Here is a 19,999-nt window from a genome sequence, read left to right on the forward strand (position 1 = left end):
GCTGCAATCTTGTTCCCGCCCCCCACTTGCACTTCCAATTTGTTTGGAAGTTCATAGTCCGTCTTATGGGAGAAGCCTGAACTAAAATAGGAATTGAGCACCTCTGCTTTTTCTTTGTCCTCTGTTATCAGGTACAAATAATATGTGAATATTGCAAGTACAAAGAATTTTACATGAAAGATTTTCTTCTTGCAACAAAATGTAAAATTTCTGTCATATTTAAAATATTATAATTGAAGACCAGTAGAGTTTTCACACTCAGACATGTCTCATAGTGACTTGAGAAACTTATGTGCAATATGAGTACAGTGAAAAGCTTCTAGAACAGTGATCAAAATGCTGTTGATGATTTGATATGCATAAATGAAATCACATGTCATGACTCCAGATTGCTGCTAATCAGGTGCTTGTTGGATTCCTGATCACACAATATGTGTAGGATTCTTACATATTTTTAATTTGTATTTTATCAAGCCCTACAGGATAGGGAAAAAATCATCAGAATAATTGTTTTATTACTTTTAAATGATTGAATATTGCAGGTACAAAGAATATTACGTGAAAGATTTTGTCATCAGAATACAAATGGAAAATTATTTGGAATTGAACTCCAGTGCAAGTAAGCAAGAAGTTTCTTTATACTTCTGTTTCATGTAGTCTTTTTATTGTTCTCCATTCCAGTGAACACTTGTGATCCCTTTATTCTCCTTTGAATTTCAGTTAATTCAGAGATTTTTAGAGAAAAAGCAGGCTGGATCTAATAGTGCATGCAGCTGCATGATCCAGTTGGGGGAATGGAGTAGGTGATTTATGCTAATTTCCTCTTCCTAAACATCTTTGGAGAATTGGGGTGGCTTGTGGAAAACTGGACATAGCAATGTAAGACAAAAGGAAATTAACAAAAACCACCTGCCTATTGGAGCATACAGTTAGCTTATCAGGAATTTCCAGTGTACCGAGTTCACTGCTGTGGATGTAGAGCCAATCCACCTACAGAAGACTCTGTAACAATAGTGGGATATTTGAATAGGGTAATTGAAACAGAACTCTGCTTTCCTTGGGTCATCACAGTGTTTATCACAGGACCCTCTCATTCTAACAATCTTTTTGTGGTAGAGAGCAGTGCCCACATTTCTGCAGGCATCCTCTTTCTACCTGATGGCTTGCTGCCGCAGTAGCATTATCTTTCCATATGAGCCTACCAGGCCGTTAAGATCTAGCCAGGGGGGCCTTTTGAAAGAGCCATCCCTCAAGGAGGTAAGAGGGATGGCTTGTAGACAAAGGGCCTTCTCGGCAGCTGCCCCCAGACTATGGAACGCCCTCCCAACTGAAATTCGTCTGGCGCCGACACTGATGATATTTCGGCACCAGGTCAAAACCTTCCTGTTCCAGAAGGCTTTTAATTGAAATAACATCAACTGTGGGTCTTGATGATGGCAATTTTAATTGTATTTTAATCATTTTATATTTTATTGTATTGAATTTTAATTGTTGTAAGCCACCCAGAGACCTTTGGGTAGAGTGGGCAGCATATAAATTAAATAAATAAAATAAATAATAAATAAATCTTTAGATGGTATTGCTACTAGTTACATTGAAATGAGAATCTCCTGTACTTCCTAGTTAACATACAATCATTTGAACAGATGAGGGGCATGAAAGTTGAAGTTGAATGTAGTACACAAACGTATTTGTTCTCTCTTGGTTTGTTTGCTTGTTCTTTCTATAAACACTAGCAACATGCTCATAGAGTATATAATAAACTTGGTGTTAGATTTTTTCCGCAAACATACAATTCACATCATCCAGTGTTCTGTTTTCTTCCCTGAGAATTGCTAGCATGCTGAGTTTAGGAAGGAATACAGATTTGTTTCCTTAAAGGGCTGACCTCATAGATTTAACTCCTTCTCCAAGCATTTCAGGATGAAATACATTTTATCTTACAGCCAACCTGTTTTTATCTTACGGCAATCCAGAGATTAAAACACCAACTGACCTCCGAACATCCAGAGAGGTTTGTAGCTGAGAGGACTGAACATCACTCTCTCCAGACCTAATACAATCAGGATGGTGGCATAGTTGCTGGCTACTAACCACTCTCTGCCATGTATCTGGTGGAATTTTTACCATGGTGACTTTGCACTTGCCCTCACTCTGCTATTAGGTGAAAAAATTATCAGTTAACAATACAGTGGTGCCTCACATAACGACGTTAATCCGTTCCAGAAAAAGCGTCGTTAAGTGATTTCATCGCTAAGCGATTTTAAAAAGCCCATAGAAACGCATTAAAATGCATTTAATGCATTCCTATGGGCTTAAAAACTCACCTGTATGCGAAAATCCTCCATAGCGCCGCCATTTTTGCTGCCTCTTAAGCGAGGCAAAACAGCGGGCAGCCATTTTGTTTTTGTGAGGTTTTTAAACATCCCCGGTTACCCTTTAAAGTTTGCTCCAGGGGGACAGGAAAGGCCGAGGCTTTGGGGCACTGTCCCCTCAGGGAAGCCACAAGCGGGACCCTCGCGGCCCGGCTCCTCCCTAGATGTTGAGCTGGATAAACGCATTGGCAAAGCAGCTACCATGTTCTCAAGACTCACGAAGAGTATGGCTCAATAAGAAGCTGATGGCATATACCAAGATCCAGGTCTATAGAGCCTGTGTCCTGAGCACACTCCTGGACTGCAGTGATGTCTGGACTCTTCGTGCACAGCAGGAGAGGAAGCTGAAAACGTTCCTTATGCGTTGTCTCCGATGCATTTTTGGTATCACCTGGCAGGACAAAGTTCCCAATAGAGTAGTCCTAGAACGAGCTGGAATTTTTAGCATGTCTACATTACTGAAACAGCCATGTCTACGTTGGCTTGGGCACATCGTGAGAATGGCTGATGGTCGGATTCCAAAGAATCTCTTGTATGGAGAATTAGTGCAGGGAAATCGCCCCAGAGGGAAACCACAGCTGCGATACAAGGATATCTGCAAGCGGGATTTGAAGACCTTAGGAATGGACCTCAAGAGATGGGAAACCCTGAAATCGGAGCGTTCAGCCTGGAGGCAGGCAGTGCATCATGGCCTCTCCCAATTTGAAGAGACCCTTGTCCAGCAGGCTGAGGCAAAGAGGCAGTCCCGGAAGCAGCAAAATCAGGGAACTGGACAGGGGAGAGATTGTATTTGTCCTCATTGTGGAAGGGATTGTCACTTTCGAATTGGCCTCCTCTGCCACACTAGATGGTGTTCCAAGTCCTCCATAGTCTCTCGAGACTGAAGGATGCTAAACAATGTGCTATTAATGTCCCAGCTCTAGTGAGGTAAGGTAAAGGTAAAGGTTCCCCTTGACAATTTTTGTCCAGTCGTGTCCGACTCTAGGGGGCGGCGCTCATCCCGCTCTTCAAGCCATAGAGCCAGCGTTTGTCCGAAGACAATCTTTCCGTGGTCACATGGCCAGTGTGATTTAGACACGGAACGCTGTGAGGTACTGATTCTGAAATTCTGTTGATGGAGTCAGTAGCTTCATCCAGCATTTTCATTGCAGTGCCTTTTCTGGTTGTTTTGAACAGTTTAAAATTACTATGTTTTGAATGATAGTTTTTCTTTCATATGTGGATAACTGTTTCCCCACCACCCCACCCTGATCCTTACATCTCTGAGTGGTAGTTGTGTTATTTTCCCTCCACAGGCAGTTACTTGAACTGTTAAAACGCACTGCTATTCATGGTGAAAGCAATTCTGTACTCATTATTGGACCTCGAGGATCAGGAAAGACTGTGGTAATACTTTTAATTCAGTTTTAATTTTGCATACTGAATTTCATATAAACACTTGTGAATCTCTATTTGCGAAGGCTTGTGAATCTTCTATTCAAAAAGTTTAATATCCTCATGTTCGGTAAATACTGGCTTTCTGAGAAAGAAATTTCATATTCAAAATGCTTTGTTTTGATTTAATTACTTACGTGGCTTTTGTATTGGATACTTTAGACTTAAATCCATGTACTAGTCCCCACTAGAGTAGACCCAGTGAATTAATGGAATGTATATGCATTTTGACTCACTTTTGGGAATTGAAGGTCAACTCTTGTCACTTAAATCTTTATTCCTAAAGATCTAAGACATTAGTGTTGCTATGTTTTCTTCAATCTAACATGTGTGACAATGTCTATGGGTCGCATAAGTAAAAATAGCATGTTTGAAGTTTATTTGCTCAGGTAAAATAGTAACAAATGGCATAAGAATTACTGTACAACCTTTTTCATTGTAAAGATTTAATTATTTTTATCCTTTTTAGTTACTATGTCATGTCTTAAAAAAGCTCATGGAAGTAAAGCAAGTAAGGGATAACACCTTACAGGTTCAATTGAATGGTATGTAATACTTTGTATATAATGTACTGTGTTTCCCTGAAAATAAGTCAGGATCTTATATTAATTTTTGCTCCAAAAATGCATTAGGGTTTATTTTCAGGGGATTTTTTTTTCATTTACAACTATTGTATCTACATTTATTCATATACGGTCATGTCATCGTCTTCTGGTTGCTGCACAATAGTGGTGGGTGGGGTTTCACTTAACTAGAGCTTATTTTGGGGGTAGGGCTTATATTACGAACATCCTAAAAAATCATACTAGGACTTATTTTCATGTTAGGTCTTATTTTGGGGGAAAAGTGTATGTTTTGTATGTAACATGTTATGTCACAAAATAGAATTTTCTTTGGCTGGCTCTAATTCCACCTTGTGTATAACCTAGAATTGGTCTGTGGAAAGTTAAAATTGAAAGGAAGTATCAAATGGTGTAATTTAAAGCAGGTTTATGTGACCAGTTCTAATACTGGGTTTGTTTTAGTGTAGCATTTTTGACCTCTTAGGTTTCTCAAAAGTATTACAGAAACTATAGTATGCAAACCGATTTGCATTTATCTTCTAAAATTTACAAACTGTAATCAAACTGTATTTTGCAATTATGGTTCAGAGGCTGTATGTTTAACAGGGATAAGTGCAAAGTTCTACACTGGGGGGGGGCAAATGAACAATTACAAGATGGAGGATACTTGGTTCAGTAGTCCTGTGACTAAGGGGGATATTGGAATTGTTCTGGATCACAAGCTAAATAAGAGACAAAACTGTGGCTCAAAAAAAAAAAGACCAACACTATTTTAGGCTGCATTAACAAAAGTATAGTCTCAAAATCCTGTGAAGTATTAGTTCCCCTCTGTTCAACACTGGTTAGGCCTCATCTAGAATACTCTGTCCAGTTCTGGACAGTGCACTTTAAGAAGGATGCTAACAAACTAGAATTAAGTTCAGAGGAGGGCAAGACGGATGATGGGGTTGGAAACCAAGTCCTATGAGAAAAGACTGAAAGAACTGGGCATTTTTAGCCTTGAGAAACAAAGACTGCGTATGAGATATGATAGCACTCTACAAATATTTGTTATACAGAGGAGGGGCAGGATCTCTTCTCAGTCTTCCCGGAGTGCAGGATATGTAATAATGGGCTCCTGTTACACGGAGCCACATTTCAGTTGAATATCAGGAAAAACTTCCTGTTTACAACAATATGATACAGTAATGGAATGAGTTAATATGGAAGGTGGTGAGCAATCCAATGCAAGACGCTTTCAAGAGAAATATTAGATAACCATATGTCAGAGACATTTTGATTCGGATTCCTGTACTGAGCAGAAGGTTGGACTTAATGGACTTATAAGCCTCTTCCAGCGCCATTTTATTGATTGATTGATTTGATTTGATTTGATTTATACCCCACCCATCTGGCCTATAAGACCACTCTAGGCGGCCATTTTTTTTTTTTTTTTTTTTTTTTTTTTTTGGACTTATATACCGCCCCATACAAGCACTCTCTGGGCGGTTTACAATTTAATTATACAGGCTACACATTGCCCCCCCCAGCAAGCTGGGTACTCATTTTACCGACCTCGGAAGGATGGAAGGCTGAGTCAACCTTGAGCCGGCTACCTGGGATTTGAACCCCAGGTCGTGAGCACAGTTTTAGCTGCAGTACAGCGTTTTAACCACTGCGCCACGAGGCTCTTTCCTATACTATGATTCTATGCAAAACCATAGATTGTACATGCCGATGTTGTGGTGCTCTAAAAAAGATCTATGAGAATAGAAGGGAGTGGAGGGGGGAGCATAAATACATTCATATGAAAGGAATTCTAAAATGTATTTTGCTTGTTTTTTTTAAATATAAACTACCTATATTTTTGCAATAGATGACATGCACCTACTTACAGGAAAGGTAAAAAAATCTAAAATATTATAATATATTTTCTGTTGTCTCCTAGGATTATTACAGACAAATGATAAAATTGCTCTTAAGGAGATAACAAGACAACTGAATCTGGAAAATGTGGTTGGAGATAAAGTTTTTGTAAGTTAAAAAGACAAAGTGACAACATTAAAGTATATTGTCCCTTGTTCTATAAGACAGGTTGTGCCTCATGGAGCAGTTGTACTGTCTGGGGGTGAGAGGAAAAATTGTCATGTTTTGAGCAAATTCCCCTGTGTTCTTGCTACCCAACTCTTTATTGTAATAATAGCCAGTAGTAGTAAGTTTTGGCTACTAGTAGGTGACGAGAGGCTTTCATTGAAAAACTCAATTTGTTAAAAAAAATGAACATGGGGCACGTGTGTGCTACTGAAATGAGCATGGGCTTCCCAAGATCCAGGGATGTGAATGTGTAGCATTCAGACTTTCAGAAGTTGTGGTGCCTATTGTAGAGTTTCAAAATCAACATACATTCTGCACTTGTAGCAATATCTACCGCGCTTCCCCGAAAATAAGACAGGCTCTTACATTAATTTTTGCTCCAAAAACGCATTAGGGCTTATTTTCAGGGGATTTTTTTATTATTTATTTATTTTTTATTTAATGTTATCTTCTGGTTGCAGCATGATGCTGCACAATGGTGGAGGGTGGGGTTTCACTTAACTAGGGCTTATTTTTGGGGTAGGGCTTATATTACGAGCATCCTGAAAAATTATACTAGGGCTTATTTTCAGGTTAGGGCTTATTTTCAGGGAAACAGGGTAATTGTAGTGATATTATAACTATTAAATAAAATAGTGTACTGGGTTTGCTTTAATGCAGTTCTTACTTTAAGATGTGCTACATTAAAAGACCTATAAATAGTGTTCCAATTATTTTCCAGGAATAAATACAAGTCAGGCATATGTTCTGTGTAGACTAGGTATAAATTTGTGCCATAGCAATTGGGGTGATTACTTAAATCAGAGACAGGATGTTTATATGTAAGAAATTGAAAGCTGTGTTGGTGTTTAAGTGAATGTCTTCCGTTTTCCAGCTGCATGTTGATTAAGCAAACTCTAGTGTCTTAATAATATGCAGTGAAACATAAAGCAACTGAGAGCTCCATATATCACATGTGCTTAGGGTAAAGATGTTGGGATTGTCAGTTGCTTGTTGAACAGGTTCCTAGTAAGGAAGGCTGCATCTAGACTTGGTTATCTACATATCATCAGACACCATACAGATAGTATTTCCTGAATAATTCTACATCAGCTAGTAAAGAGCATACTCTCACATAGTATGTGGAGGCTTTGTAAACTACATTGTTCACATATTTGCTTTCTTTGTTTTGGATATTAGGTTGGGTTAGAATTTGTGCATGTTTTTCAGAGGTAGATAAGAAATTATCATGTACTTGAACCTTGAGCATTGAGCCATGGAAGTTACCTTTTGTTACAATAGATTGCACGTGAAACTACAGCTGTTGTTATAACATATATGTTAAACTTATACACACATATAATGCACACTTCTCTATAAGTGTGTAAAAGTTCTGAAGTAAGGGAAGTTCTTAGATGGTACTTGACTTTGTATTCTGTTAATTACTAGGCATTTAACAGTTCATACATTTCTGTCTTTTAGGGTAGTTTTGCAGAAAACCTTGCTTTTCTTCTGGAAGCATTAAAGAGAGGTAAATTTGGGGGTGGTGGTTTAGTGATACAAATCATATGGCTGATTATGTTTTTGGAATTTTTAAGCTAATTTCATGCTGAGATTTTCCTGAATAGAAGGTTCCACCCATGAAGTGACATTGTGCCATTTTGTACAGGCAGTGATCTCCATGAAGGAAACCTATAGTATAATTGCCGAAGGTAACAGTTGTGCCAGCTGCAGAGTCCCATATTTCTGTGCTAGTGGGACTGAAGTTCAAGAATGTGAGAAAAAATAGATTGCAGCTTACTGGAAAAGCCTGGAAATAAAAAATTAATATGACCTCAATTTGTGAGATACAGGTTTTTTTCTATGAACTATAGTAGATGGGAAGTTAGTTAAGTGTCCCATCTTGTGTGAGTTCGATGATGTCAGGCTAACATCATTGGTCCATCAAGTTTTATTGCATTCTTGTCTTCCCTGGTTGGAGAGAAATCATGTGCATCAAAGCTGATATCAAATCTCCAGGTGCAAGATACAACATTTGGTAAGGTTAACTTGCTATGTACCTATCTATCCCTAGTCATGAGGATATGAGACGGGCAGAGATCTACACTGTTATCTTTGATACGCCAATGAGCTTTCCCCCACACACTGCTGGCCTTTCCAGTTGGGAGGGCAAGCAACTGGACTCCTGCTGTTACCTCTGGTCATCGATAGGAGATAATCCTAAATATAATGGAGACTCAGTGTGGGTACCTAAAAGAAAAAGCAAGAAACAGATACAGTGGTGCCCCACATGACAACGATAATCCGTTCTGTCAAAATCGCTGTACAGCAAAATCGTCATCATGCAAAAAAACCCAACACCATTGGAATACATTGAAAACTGGTTAATGCGTTCCAGTGGGGAAATACCTCATCGTCCAGCGAAGATTGCCCATGGAGAACCATCGATCAGCTGTTTAAAATCGCTGTTTTGCGAAGCTTCTGTCCAGAAAACAGCCATTTTGCGAAGGGAAGCCATTTTGCGGAGCCGGAAAAATCATTGTTTTGCGAACAAACGGTTTGGGAAGCAGGGACCTAATCGACGTAAAGTGAAAAAAACACATAGGAACCATTGTTTTGCGATCACTATAGCGATCGCAAAAACATTGTCAAGCGATTTCGTCGTCATGAGGGTTCATCATAATGCAGGACACCAGTGCACCTAAAATTGCAAGGGTTAAATGGCAGATTTAAAAATGTCTAAACATGCAAGAAAATGAGTGATCAGTGAAGAATAAATTGTGTGAAATATATTTAATCTGAGACTTCTAATATTTGTTAATTTGATTTGTGTTTTAGGTGACCGTGCTCACAGCTGTCCAGTGCTGTTTGTACTAGATGAGTTTGATCTGTTTGTTCATCATAAGAACCAGACACTGCTGTATAATCTCTTCGATGTATCACAGTCAGCACAGACTCCTATAGCTGTCATTGGTCTGACTAGTAGATTGGTAAAATACTTTTAGCTTTCCCAACATATTCCACCAGCGTTACATATATATTTACACAATGACTTCTGAAGCTATTTATTCGGTTAACTGGAGGCTCGGTTCAAGAACATTTGGAACACATTTAAGTGGTTGAGAATCAGCTTCACGATTGAAGCATAGGTTGTTTCTTTAGGCACAATTATGAACACTTTCCTTGGCGCTTTTTTTCATATAGAACCGTTTCAACAGTTTCCTTAACTCTGGTATCTTAGAACCTATCCCCACGGGGGCTAGATTACAATTGATGTTTGCCTGGTTTAAGGCCAAATGACAGCTTGACTCTTTCCCCAAAGTTTGGGGGAGCAGTATCTATAGCTTGTCAATTAGTGTCGCTTTTATGCTGCTGTATTATGTGCTCTGAGATTTCCAGATTGCAACATAGGGTATATCACAATTGATGGTACAGTTAATTGGCTCTCATTGTTCATTTTGTACTAAACTGAATGATAACGTAAATATTTGATAGTGGCTGAAATTTCTATAATGGAAGTGCAAGTATAAGGAATAACTTGTACAAAACTCTTTTAAACTGCTGGATAATTAATGATATTTCCTTTTTGAACAAATACTTTAGCTGAGAATTACCTTTGAGCATTTGCCACCTCTCAAGGAAAAGGACTTGAATACAGATTTTTAAAAAGTTTATATGAATCACTTACCTTTTATACCACGAGTAGAGTGAAAATATAAAATTGAAATCTGTTTTTGCATTTTTATTAGGATATTCTAGAACTCATGGAGAAGCGGGTGAAGTCAAGATTTTCACACCGTCAAATATATTTAATGAATTTCTTTGACTTCAAAAAGTATCTGAGTATTTGTAAAGAACAATTATCCCTACCTCCAGAATTTCCAGAAAAATTGTTTATTCAGAAATGGAATAAGAACATACAGGTAATAGAAATAAAATTAGTAATGATAAACTAATTGAGCGCTATCTAGTGGTGGCCTTCCTGTGGCAGAACAGAATGCCATGGAAGAAGAAGGGTACAATCTCCTGGTCACTGCAATACACTTGTATACTCCCAAAACAAAAAAATCGAGGGGCTCAGATGGCTGCAGGGAAAAAAGAGTTCTGCCAGTGGAACGTTTGATTTAGCTGCTATATATACCTAATGTATGGTCTTCTTTTTGAAGTAATAATTGTATGTTTCAAATCATGCATTGGCTTAAATCCAGTATGAAGTGAACAGAATCAGGGTCCCCAACATCTATTTGCCCCCATCACTCCCATGCTCTTACAGAGGGTCCCCCACTCCTAGGCAGATTTTGGAGACAGATAACAGGTTTCTAGTAGGTTTTGGGAGAAGACGTGTTTCTTGCCTTCTATCCAGATTTAGGCATATGCAGGATGGGGCTGGCTGAAACACAGTGCACACCTCTCAGAGGTTACCTCCATGGTCTTGAATGTCTACATGTGTGTTTAAGTTGACCATGTTAAATAGAGTAGGTTATGGTTTGGTGGGGTTTTGTACTGTAATCTTTGTTTAGCAGGGCAGACAGTCTTGTGATCATCCAATGAACTGAGCTTTCCATGCAGCTCTGGATCCTGCCCATTCTTTTTAACTTTAAAAAGGGGATGGTGCAAAGTTGCATATGAAGTATTCATGTGAATATTTTTGCTATATTCCTGCAGCCATCCTTTAAAACTGCAGCCATCTTGAATATACTGTCACTATCTGCAGCCAACATGTGTTTTTTTTTTTGGCTGTCTCCAGTCTTGTTCCTTTTTCACCTACCCAGTTGTTCTTAACATACTTAAAGAAGAGTAATGAGCCTGGCGGTTCCCAACTTTGGTTCCCCAGATGTTCCTGGACAAAAACTTCCAGAAGCCTTTACCACTAGCTATGTTGGCCCAGATTTTGGGGGGTTTAAGTCTGAGAACATATGGGGACCTATGGTTTAGAACCACTGAACTAGCCTTTCCTTTCTCCACTTTTGCTTTTTCCATGTGGCAAGTGACATACATAAAGAGCAGAACCTCCTGTCTTTGTGTAGGCTCTACATGTGAGCAAGAATTGTAATTTTTCATGGAAAAGCTTATACACAAAGAGGATTTCTGCTCTTCAGACATAACATTTCCCATGTACAGAAGGCAATGACAGAAAAGCAGTAGTTCTAGCTTCTCTAAGCATGTTGATAGTAATCAGGTAGCAATCAGGTAACAGCTGAATATGGCTTCTGTGTCTACAGCTCAGTGGGGGAAATTTTCATATACATGAAAAAATAAAAGTTACTGCTATAAATTGCTGCATTGATAGAATGTTGACCAATTATTGATTTTTCAAAAATCTGCTTTAGATTCTCTTGGAAGATCAAAGAGCGCAGGATGTACTGAAAAATCTATTCTATTTTAGTAAAGATCTGCGGTACCTATCCATGTTGTTGGTAAGGAAATTTTACATTTTAATTCCTGACAGATTCCAGATTTTATTGTAAGGTTTGGATATCAACTCAGGATTTGAATCATAAATAAATGAGTTCAAATGTTGCATAATAGAAAATTAAACTGGAAGAAATTATGTGCTGATTGATTATGCTTGGATTTACCTTTTTCTAATAGCAACTATTACTCTTTGGTAATACTGTACTTACTACCTGTAACATTTTTATCTCATCCTTGAAATGTTTATTGACATCAAAGGATAGGGGGTGTATATTCTAGATTAGAACAATGGTTTTGACAAAACCTTATATTCTAAATATATTAAAATGTTCATTAATGTAGATTTTGCCTAAAACTAATTAAATTAGAGGTCTTCACTAAGATCACAGATAGTTAAGCATCTAATTTAGTAGTTGATATTTGTATTTTGACCAAGTTTTCCAAACCTTTGAATTCCCGTATATATTATGTGTGCTTTGTCATAATTAGTCAAATCTCATTGAGGTCTATGGGACTTACAGTTAATTCAAGTCATATTGCTTAAAGTGATTCTACTGTAAATATGTCTAGACCTCAATCAACCCTTACATTTGAATTTACTCTCCGTAATGATATCTGCCTAAATCTGGGCCACCAAGTAAATTCAATGTTGTGGTTCCTGTTAGTGCTTGTGAGATGAACCACTTCAAGATTTTGATCCTAACAGATACAGGAGTCATGAAAGAAAATTTTGATATTATCTAATCGCCACAGCCATAATGGTTTCTGCAATACACTGACATTGTCATACTGCCTATTATGTTGATATATATTTCAGTTCAAATTCTGTGAAAGCCATGTATTTTGTGTTAGTACAGTACAGGGAAAAGTGCTAACTTTGTGAAAAGGAATATGTAGTGTTTTTGTGATTTGTTTGGCAGGTTCTTATGGCCAGATCTCCATGCGTACAAACCTATCTCCCTGCTCCCCTTGTACTTTATCTTCATGCACAGGCTTCATTTCTTCTGAATTATACAGTAATTGTGACAGAGTTTAGACCCAGATGATCCAATCCATGCTTCTTATTAAAATGCATTCAAATGTTCCCAAGGATTAAATTGTGTATGGCACCCATTTTTGTAATGGAGTCAGTCAGATTGGACTGTTTCAATTTTGCTTTACTGTTTGGAGATCATTTTATTTTCAAAGTTGCTTAACATTATTGAACATTATTTCATATAGTTTTTGAGGTAACTACAATTATCACCATTTTTAACATTGGCCGTTGCAGACAGCTTGTATTATTACAGTTTGGAACTTGTGATGTTCTCAATTGATTACTGAAGCATATTTTCTTTAGTGAATAATGTAGATTATATTTAGCAAATAAGTAGAATATTCTACCAGTTAAGAATATTTTTTATTTTTGTTTTCAGATGTTTGCATTAAATAATGTAAATGCCTCTCACCCATACATGAGTGTATCAGATCTTCTTGAAGCAAGCAGACTTTGTAGAATGGACTCAAAAGCAAATATTGTACATGGTGAGAAAACAGTGTTTGTCTTAATGAATTTGGATATTGATGGTGACTGTAGGTTTTTGGGATTGCTTGGCCATGCTCTGAAGGTTTTCCTTCGTGGTCTTAATCTGCACCTGAGCAGAGCAGTCTTGGAGGCTTCTATAGCTTTAAGCACTTGGTGCCGGGACCTCCCCTACACAGGCTGTATAACTCAGCCCCTGGCCCCTAGTGCCTCAGTTCTTTTTTCGACCTTCGCTGTAGCAGCAGCTTCGTTAGGAACTTCGCAAGTGAAAAACAGTTCTATTCCTTATCTTTCCTTTCTTTTGACCTCCCTTGTTCTTTCTTCAGTAACAAGTTGTTTCTTCTGCCTGGGGGAAGAGCACCAGCCGGTGTTGTGTATTCTTTGTAAGGGTTTTGCAGCCCTCAGGGCTTTTCTCTTTTAAAAAAAGTCTCTTACCTTCTTAACAAGGCTACCACCAGGTTCAAGAGCAGCAGCTGTCCACCTCTTTGCAATCTTCCTCTTTTCGTCAAAAAAAGAAGAGGACAGCATCTGAGCTAAGTCTGCAGAGTGCTGGGCACCAAAGCTGGGCATATCCTGGCAACATACGGTAACCCTAGCTTTGCCCTTCAGAGACGAAAAGGCCCCCTGCAGCTCCTGCCGCCTTCCCCACCTGTCAGTGATATGCTGACTGGGGTAAAAACCTCTTTGGTGGTTGGTAATTTGGCGCAGAACTGCCCTCCTTCATCAAATAGGCTCGTTCACACAGCTGCTAATTTTGGAGAGAGCTGGGTGCCAAAGCCAGAGTTTCCCGGCAACATACTATAGCCCTAGATTTGCCTTTTAAAAGGGGGGGGGGCTGAAGATCCCACTGCTAGCCCCACCTGTCAGTAATATTCCTGACTGGGGTAACACCTTTTTGGTGGTTGATAAATTGGCACGAAACAGCCCTCATTTATTAATGGGCTCATTCACACAGCAGCCTGCGGTCTCACCTCAGCCCCCCGTGCCAGTGTAGGCTCATAGGAAAAGGACTCATAGGAGTCGACCCAGTCACAGGAATCCTGTGGCTGTCAGGCAGACCCGAGTAATTTTCCTGCTCATTAATAGGTCCTATCACGCTGACAAGTTTGAGCAGGACCAGTCCCTTATTTCGGATAGAACCTATGAGCCTTAGCCACCACCTTTTCTATCACTGCCGCCACCCCACTCTACCTGGCACTGTTCTGAGCTACGGGCCAAAGAACGCTTTGTGCCTCCCCCTACTCCTCGAAGGAGTAGTGCTCCCTTGAACTCAGGTCCGGCAGCCAAGTGTCCACAGATTCAACCAAACCCGCTGTTAACCCATTTAGCCTTCTCCGACCCAGCAGCTGTTCTTGGGACTGATTTTGGTCAGGTTCACGCTATGAAAGACTTCTCCCCTAATTATCAGAAGGACTTACCTTATTCAGGTTGGGACTCATAAGAGTCAGAGGGGGAGGAAGATTTTCCAACCAATCTTCCTACACCCGTATCAGTTGCCGCAGATAGTCACCCTGCTTTACCGTTAGAAGGTTGTTCTTCATATTCCCAACTGGTACAGAGAACACAGATAAGGATATCTTTGGTTGGTGTTTTTATTCTCTAGCCGCCATGTAGCCAGTTACTCCGCTGCCATGGGCGCTTATCATCACCACTTAAGGAATTTGGCACTGCCCATTCTGCAGGTAGCTCCTGTACACCTTTACAGCCAGGGCCTCTCATATCACCAGGAGCCAATGGGGCGCATTGCTGCTCGGCATGCCTTGAAACCAGCATGCAAACAACTGGTGGATCGAGGACCTGCTGTTTGATGGTGTAGGGCTTTTTGATCAGAAAACTGATGTTATTCTTGATAACCTGCTCAAGCTCCAGAAGATGGCACGGTAATTTGTGGTGCAACAACCTCGAGTACCTGGAGATGTTCCTACCGGCCTAGGGCATCCCAGGAATGTCAAAGGCCCCAACCCAAAGTTACCAACTGCCACCCCTCCTAGACATGTGGGCAGGCAGTGCCCTGACCAACAAAACCGCAGGCAGGACCGCAAAACCAAGCAGTCTCTTTAATGCACCTGACTTCTCTGTCGTTTACCAATCAGTCCATTTGACCCCTTGTCTTTCCAATTGGTGTTCCTTCACGTCTAACACTTCAGTACTTTCTATCATAGCTACCAGCTATGCCACTGAATTTGATGTACCCCCTGTCTTTGGAAGATGAAATTCAGGCCTTGTTCGGGAACGATGCTATTGTTCCTTTGCAAATCCCCAAAAAGGATGGAAGTTTCTGGCCCATCCTTGATCTTGGAGGCCTGAATTCATTTATTACTCCACGAAAATTCTGTATTGCTTCCTTGAACTCTGTTATTCACATGTTACGTCCAGGGAGTTGGTTTACCATGATTGAACTGTAAGATGCTCATTTTCATGCTAGCATCTGGTCAGACCATCAATGCTTTTTCAGGTTTTCAGTAGGAGGAATCACTGTTTACTCATATTTGGATAACTGGCTCCTGGTCGCTGAGTCCAAGTCACAAGCTTGTAAACACACATCCTTGACACTGTCTCTTTTGTCAGTGTTAGGACTAAAGGTCAACATAGAGGAGTCGACTTTGCAACCTACACTATGTGTAAATTATATTAATGTGACTTTGGATGCTTTCTTGACAACAAGATTGTGAAAATGCATGGTTTGTTATGCTCCTTTTCTTCAAGCGCTTGGTCCCTGCCCTACAGGTCCAGTGACTTCTGGGGCTGATGGCAACTACCACAGCTCTAGTACAGCATGCTCGATTAAGGATGCGGTCCCTTCAAGCCTGGTTTCTCTCACTCTTTCGGACATCTTGCGACCATCCATCCACGTTGCTCCAGGTGATGCCAAAGCTTGCTGCACAACTGGACTGGTGAAAATCCCCCACAACCTACGGATAGGGAGACTCTTTGGTCTCTTGGGGGGATGTGGTGGCGCTGCGGGCTAAACTGCAGAAGCCTCTGTGCTGCAGGGTCAGAAGACCAAGCAGTCGTAAGATCAAATCCACATGACGGAGTGAGCGCCCGTCGCTTGTCCCAGCTCCCGCCAACCTAGCGGTTCGAAAGCATGCAAATGCAAGTAAAATAGGGACCACCTCGGTGGGAAGGTAACAGCGTTCCGTGTCTAAGTCGCACTGGCCATGTGACCACGGAAGATTTTCTTCGGACAAAACACTGGCTCTATGGCTTGGAAACGGGGATGAGTACTGCCCCCTAGAGTCAAACACGACTGGACAAAAATTTACCTTTACCTTTACCTTGGTCTCTTGACCCTGATGGTTCAGTTAACTGAGGATGCCAGCCGTCAGGTTGGGGGGGGGGGGTTCTTGTCTACACCACCATGCTGTCCACGGCTGCTGCATATCACCAATGCATCCAAGCCAGCCTGCATATCACCAGTGCGTTTTGGGCCTTCGAGCCCCTACTCCATGGTTGAGTGGTCTCGGTTGCGTCGGACGATGCCACTGCAGTTTATTATATAAACAAGCAGGGCGGCACACACTCGTTTTGCCTTCTGTGTCACACCATCAACCTTTCGGAATGGTGTTATGCTTGCCACATTTATCCAGTGGGTGTATATTGACAGGCAGGAACAATTCCTTAGCAAACCATCTCAGCAGACTACAGTTCTGCTCTCACGAGCAGGCTCTCGACAATGCCATCTTTCGCCGCCTCTGTCACTGATGGGGGACTCCAGACATAGACATTTTTGCATCCCGGATGAACAAGAAGTGGGCCATGTTCTGCTCCCTGGCCGGCATTGGCCGCAACTCCCTAGGGGATGCCTTCCTGATGAATTGGTCACGGGGCCTCCTCTACATGTTTCCACTTTCCCCCTTCTTCAGAGGACTGTCATTCGAGTCCAATATGTGTGCAAATGTCATGCTTGGTCACCTCGCCAGCCATGATTCTCGATCCTGCTCCCGTGAGCCGTGGAATACAACAGGCTGCAGCTGGCCCCTCATCTACTGTCTCGAGACAGAGGTCAGGTATTTCATCCGGACCTCGAGTCCCTCCACCTGACGGCTTCGAGACTTCCCTGAGTGTAACAGACATGCTCAATCATGCTTGCAAACCTTCTACTACCTTGACCTACTCCTATAATTGGTAGGCATTCTGTCACTTTGCATCAAGATTTCATTTGCCTACTAGGCCAATGTTTCTGGGTGCACTCCTTCAGTTTCTCCTACACCTGTTTTGCCTGGGGCTGGCCCGTTCTACCTGCAAGCTATTTCTCCGAGGCCTGGAAAATAAGCGCCTTGCCTATAAGACCACTAACACCCCAGTGGTCTTTCCAGTTAGTTCTTCAGCAGCTTATGAGGCCTCCCTTCAAGCCCTTGGCATCAGCATCGCTCCGCTTGCTAACCCTCAAGACTGCTTTTCTCCTGGCGATAACCTCAGCTGGCAGGGCTGGAGGACTGGCTACACTAAGAGCAGAACCTCCTTTCTGCAAAGTAACCTTACGGCCAGACCTTACCTTCTTGCCTAGGATATCTTCTGCCTTCCATTTGAACCAGCCAACTATCCTTCCTGTGACTGCTCTGGACATGAAGCATGCTCTGTCATATTATGTGCACCACACGACCACCTTTTGTGCCTCACAATGTCTCTTTCTCACTTTTGCTGGCTCTTCCTTTGGAGCACCGGCTTCCTCTCAGAACATCTCTAGATTAATAGTCCAGACAATCCATCTTGCCTATAACTTGGAAGGGACTCCTTCCAAAATCAGTGAGAGCTCACTCTACTAGAGCTGTAGCATCCTCAACGGCCTTTCTCCGTGGAGTGGGCATCGCGGATGTCTGCCACGCTGCCACATTTGCCACTTAGTCTACCTTCATCTCGCAGTACCGCCTGGATGTCTGTCCGAAGGCTCAGGCTGTGATAGGTCAAGCTGTCCTGGCTTTTGCACTTTTGTGACGTCTCTCCTCCAGTCACCCATTAGTGTGCATTCACAGAGACCATGAAGGAGAAAAAGAAGTTACTTACCTGTAACTTTGGTTCTTTGAGTGGTCATCTGTGAATTTGCACTCCCCGCCCTCCTCTCCGCTGTCCGTCACGTGTGCCATTGCATGCTGGGCAGCAGCGGTCTGTTCCTTGGAACTGAGGCACTAGGGGCCGGGGGCGGAGTTATATAGCCGGTGTAGGAGAGGTCTGCATGTCATAATCTAAAATAGAAAGGTTACTTTCCTCCAATTGACAAACATAAGCAGGATTAGAAATGCTTTGCATGACTGTGTTCTCTTATGACTGAAATCTTGATAATTTTGTTCAAGCAAAACAAACTGGCTAGAAGTCTACTTCTGGTTTTGAGAAATTCAAAACTGAGGACGTTGAGCAGTATGCGCATCTCTTGCGACCTCTTTTATTAGGCAGATCACTGCTCCTGGACCCTTTCAAGAATAGTCATTTGCCTTTTTTTGCTGGGTCAAAAATGGGCTGGGGTCTACTGTGTGGTCCCAAGTTCACACTTTTCCACTCTCGTGTTTTGGATATTTTTCTTCCAACTAAAACATTTCTTAATGCAGTGGCTTTTGAAGCCCAGACGTAGGTAGTTTTTCATATTTAAAATTTAATGGAAGTGGTAATGGAATATGTGCTACCAAAATAATAAAATGTATGTGTTGACACCCAATTTTGAAAGCTATGTTATTTAGAGGTATTAAGTGCAACGAGAGATATTAACTATCATTTTTCTTGTAGGTCTGTCTGTATTGGAATTCTGCCTTGTTATAGCTATGAAACATTTAAATGATACTTATGAAGGAGAGCCATTTAATTTTCAGATGGTTTATAATGGTGAGATGACATGAGATTCTTTACTGTTTATTAAAGTATTTCAAAATAATTCATTTACAACTTACTGATTAAGTAAGTTTTGGATACAGTGGACTGTTACAGTTCAAAGTACATTAGATTCTTTATAAAACAAATGGTTTATTTCCTCAAAAACTAGTGTAATATTTATGTCTTAATGCAGAGTATCAGAAGTTTGTTCAGAGAAAAACACATACAGTATATAGTTTTGAGAAGCCTGTTGTTCTGAAGGTATGTTTGACTTGCATGTATTCCAGTTCCCTTTGTATTGTCACAGACACTGAATTGTTTGGAATCAGTGTGTAATACAATTTCTTGTAATTACAATTTCTTCCAATTTTGCTAAAAATAAGACTAATTTATGGAAGATCACTGAGCAGTTCTAACTTTGTCTGATACTGTGCTGCCCTCTAGTGTAAATTGTATGCATTTCTGTAGATTCCTTCCCTGAATATGAACATCTTTTTGCGATGATTTTTGAGGTTAAGCTAATAGCATAAAGCAAGGGTTTGAGACATGTAGCCCTCCAGATATTGTGGATTCCAACTTGCATTAGATCCCTCATTGTTGACCATCCTTGCTAAAGATGTTGGGACTAGTAGTGAAACAATATAAGAGCCAGCCATTCACCCTTCCTGGTTGCAATTAAATGCCAGGTTTAGAGGTGTCTTAATTTCAAGGTTTTTGTGTTTGTTTGTTTTTACTGCATTATTTTTATAATTACAAAATAGTTTACACTGAAATTGTTTTTTCTCTGTTTCTGAAGAACAGTGGGAAATTATGCTATTTATAAATAACTTGCA

General features: G+C 40.7%; 1 protein-coding gene across 8 annotated transcripts in view; it reads left to right on the forward strand.

Moving 5' to 3' along the window:
• ORC4 (origin recognition complex subunit 4) overlaps nucleotides 1–19,999 on the forward strand; it is a 31,076-nt gene that overhangs the window by 7,355 nt on the left and 3,722 nt on the right. For 7 of the 8 annotated variants that reach the window (XM_020785690.3, XM_072983609.2, XM_072983608.2 and 4 more), the window contains exons 3-13: nucleotides 543–619; nucleotides 3,671–3,761; nucleotides 4,279–4,354; nucleotides 6,300–6,385; nucleotides 7,907–7,955; nucleotides 9,263–9,414; nucleotides 10,174–10,347; nucleotides 11,755–11,841; nucleotides 13,255–13,363; nucleotides 19,083–19,178; nucleotides 19,360–19,427. In XM_020785690.3, coding sequence (XP_020641349.3) covers nucleotides 543–619; nucleotides 3,671–3,761; nucleotides 4,279–4,354; nucleotides 6,300–6,385; nucleotides 7,907–7,955; nucleotides 9,263–9,414; nucleotides 10,174–10,347; nucleotides 11,755–11,841; nucleotides 13,255–13,363; nucleotides 19,083–19,178; nucleotides 19,360–19,427 — 1,065 coding nt within the window. The remainder of the gene's footprint in view (nucleotides 1–542; nucleotides 620–3,670; nucleotides 3,762–4,278; nucleotides 4,355–6,299; nucleotides 6,386–7,906; nucleotides 7,956–9,262; nucleotides 9,415–10,173; nucleotides 10,348–11,754; nucleotides 11,842–13,254; nucleotides 13,364–19,082; nucleotides 19,179–19,359; nucleotides 19,428–19,999) is intronic. The other variant, XM_078376830.1, reaches the window with a different exon arrangement.

The sequence above is a fragment of the Pogona vitticeps genome, chromosome 1 (assembly GCF_051106095.1).
Source record: "Pogona vitticeps strain Pit_001003342236 chromosome 1, PviZW2.1, whole genome shotgun sequence".
Taxonomy (NCBI): domain Eukaryota; kingdom Metazoa; phylum Chordata; class Lepidosauria; order Squamata; family Agamidae; genus Pogona; species Pogona vitticeps.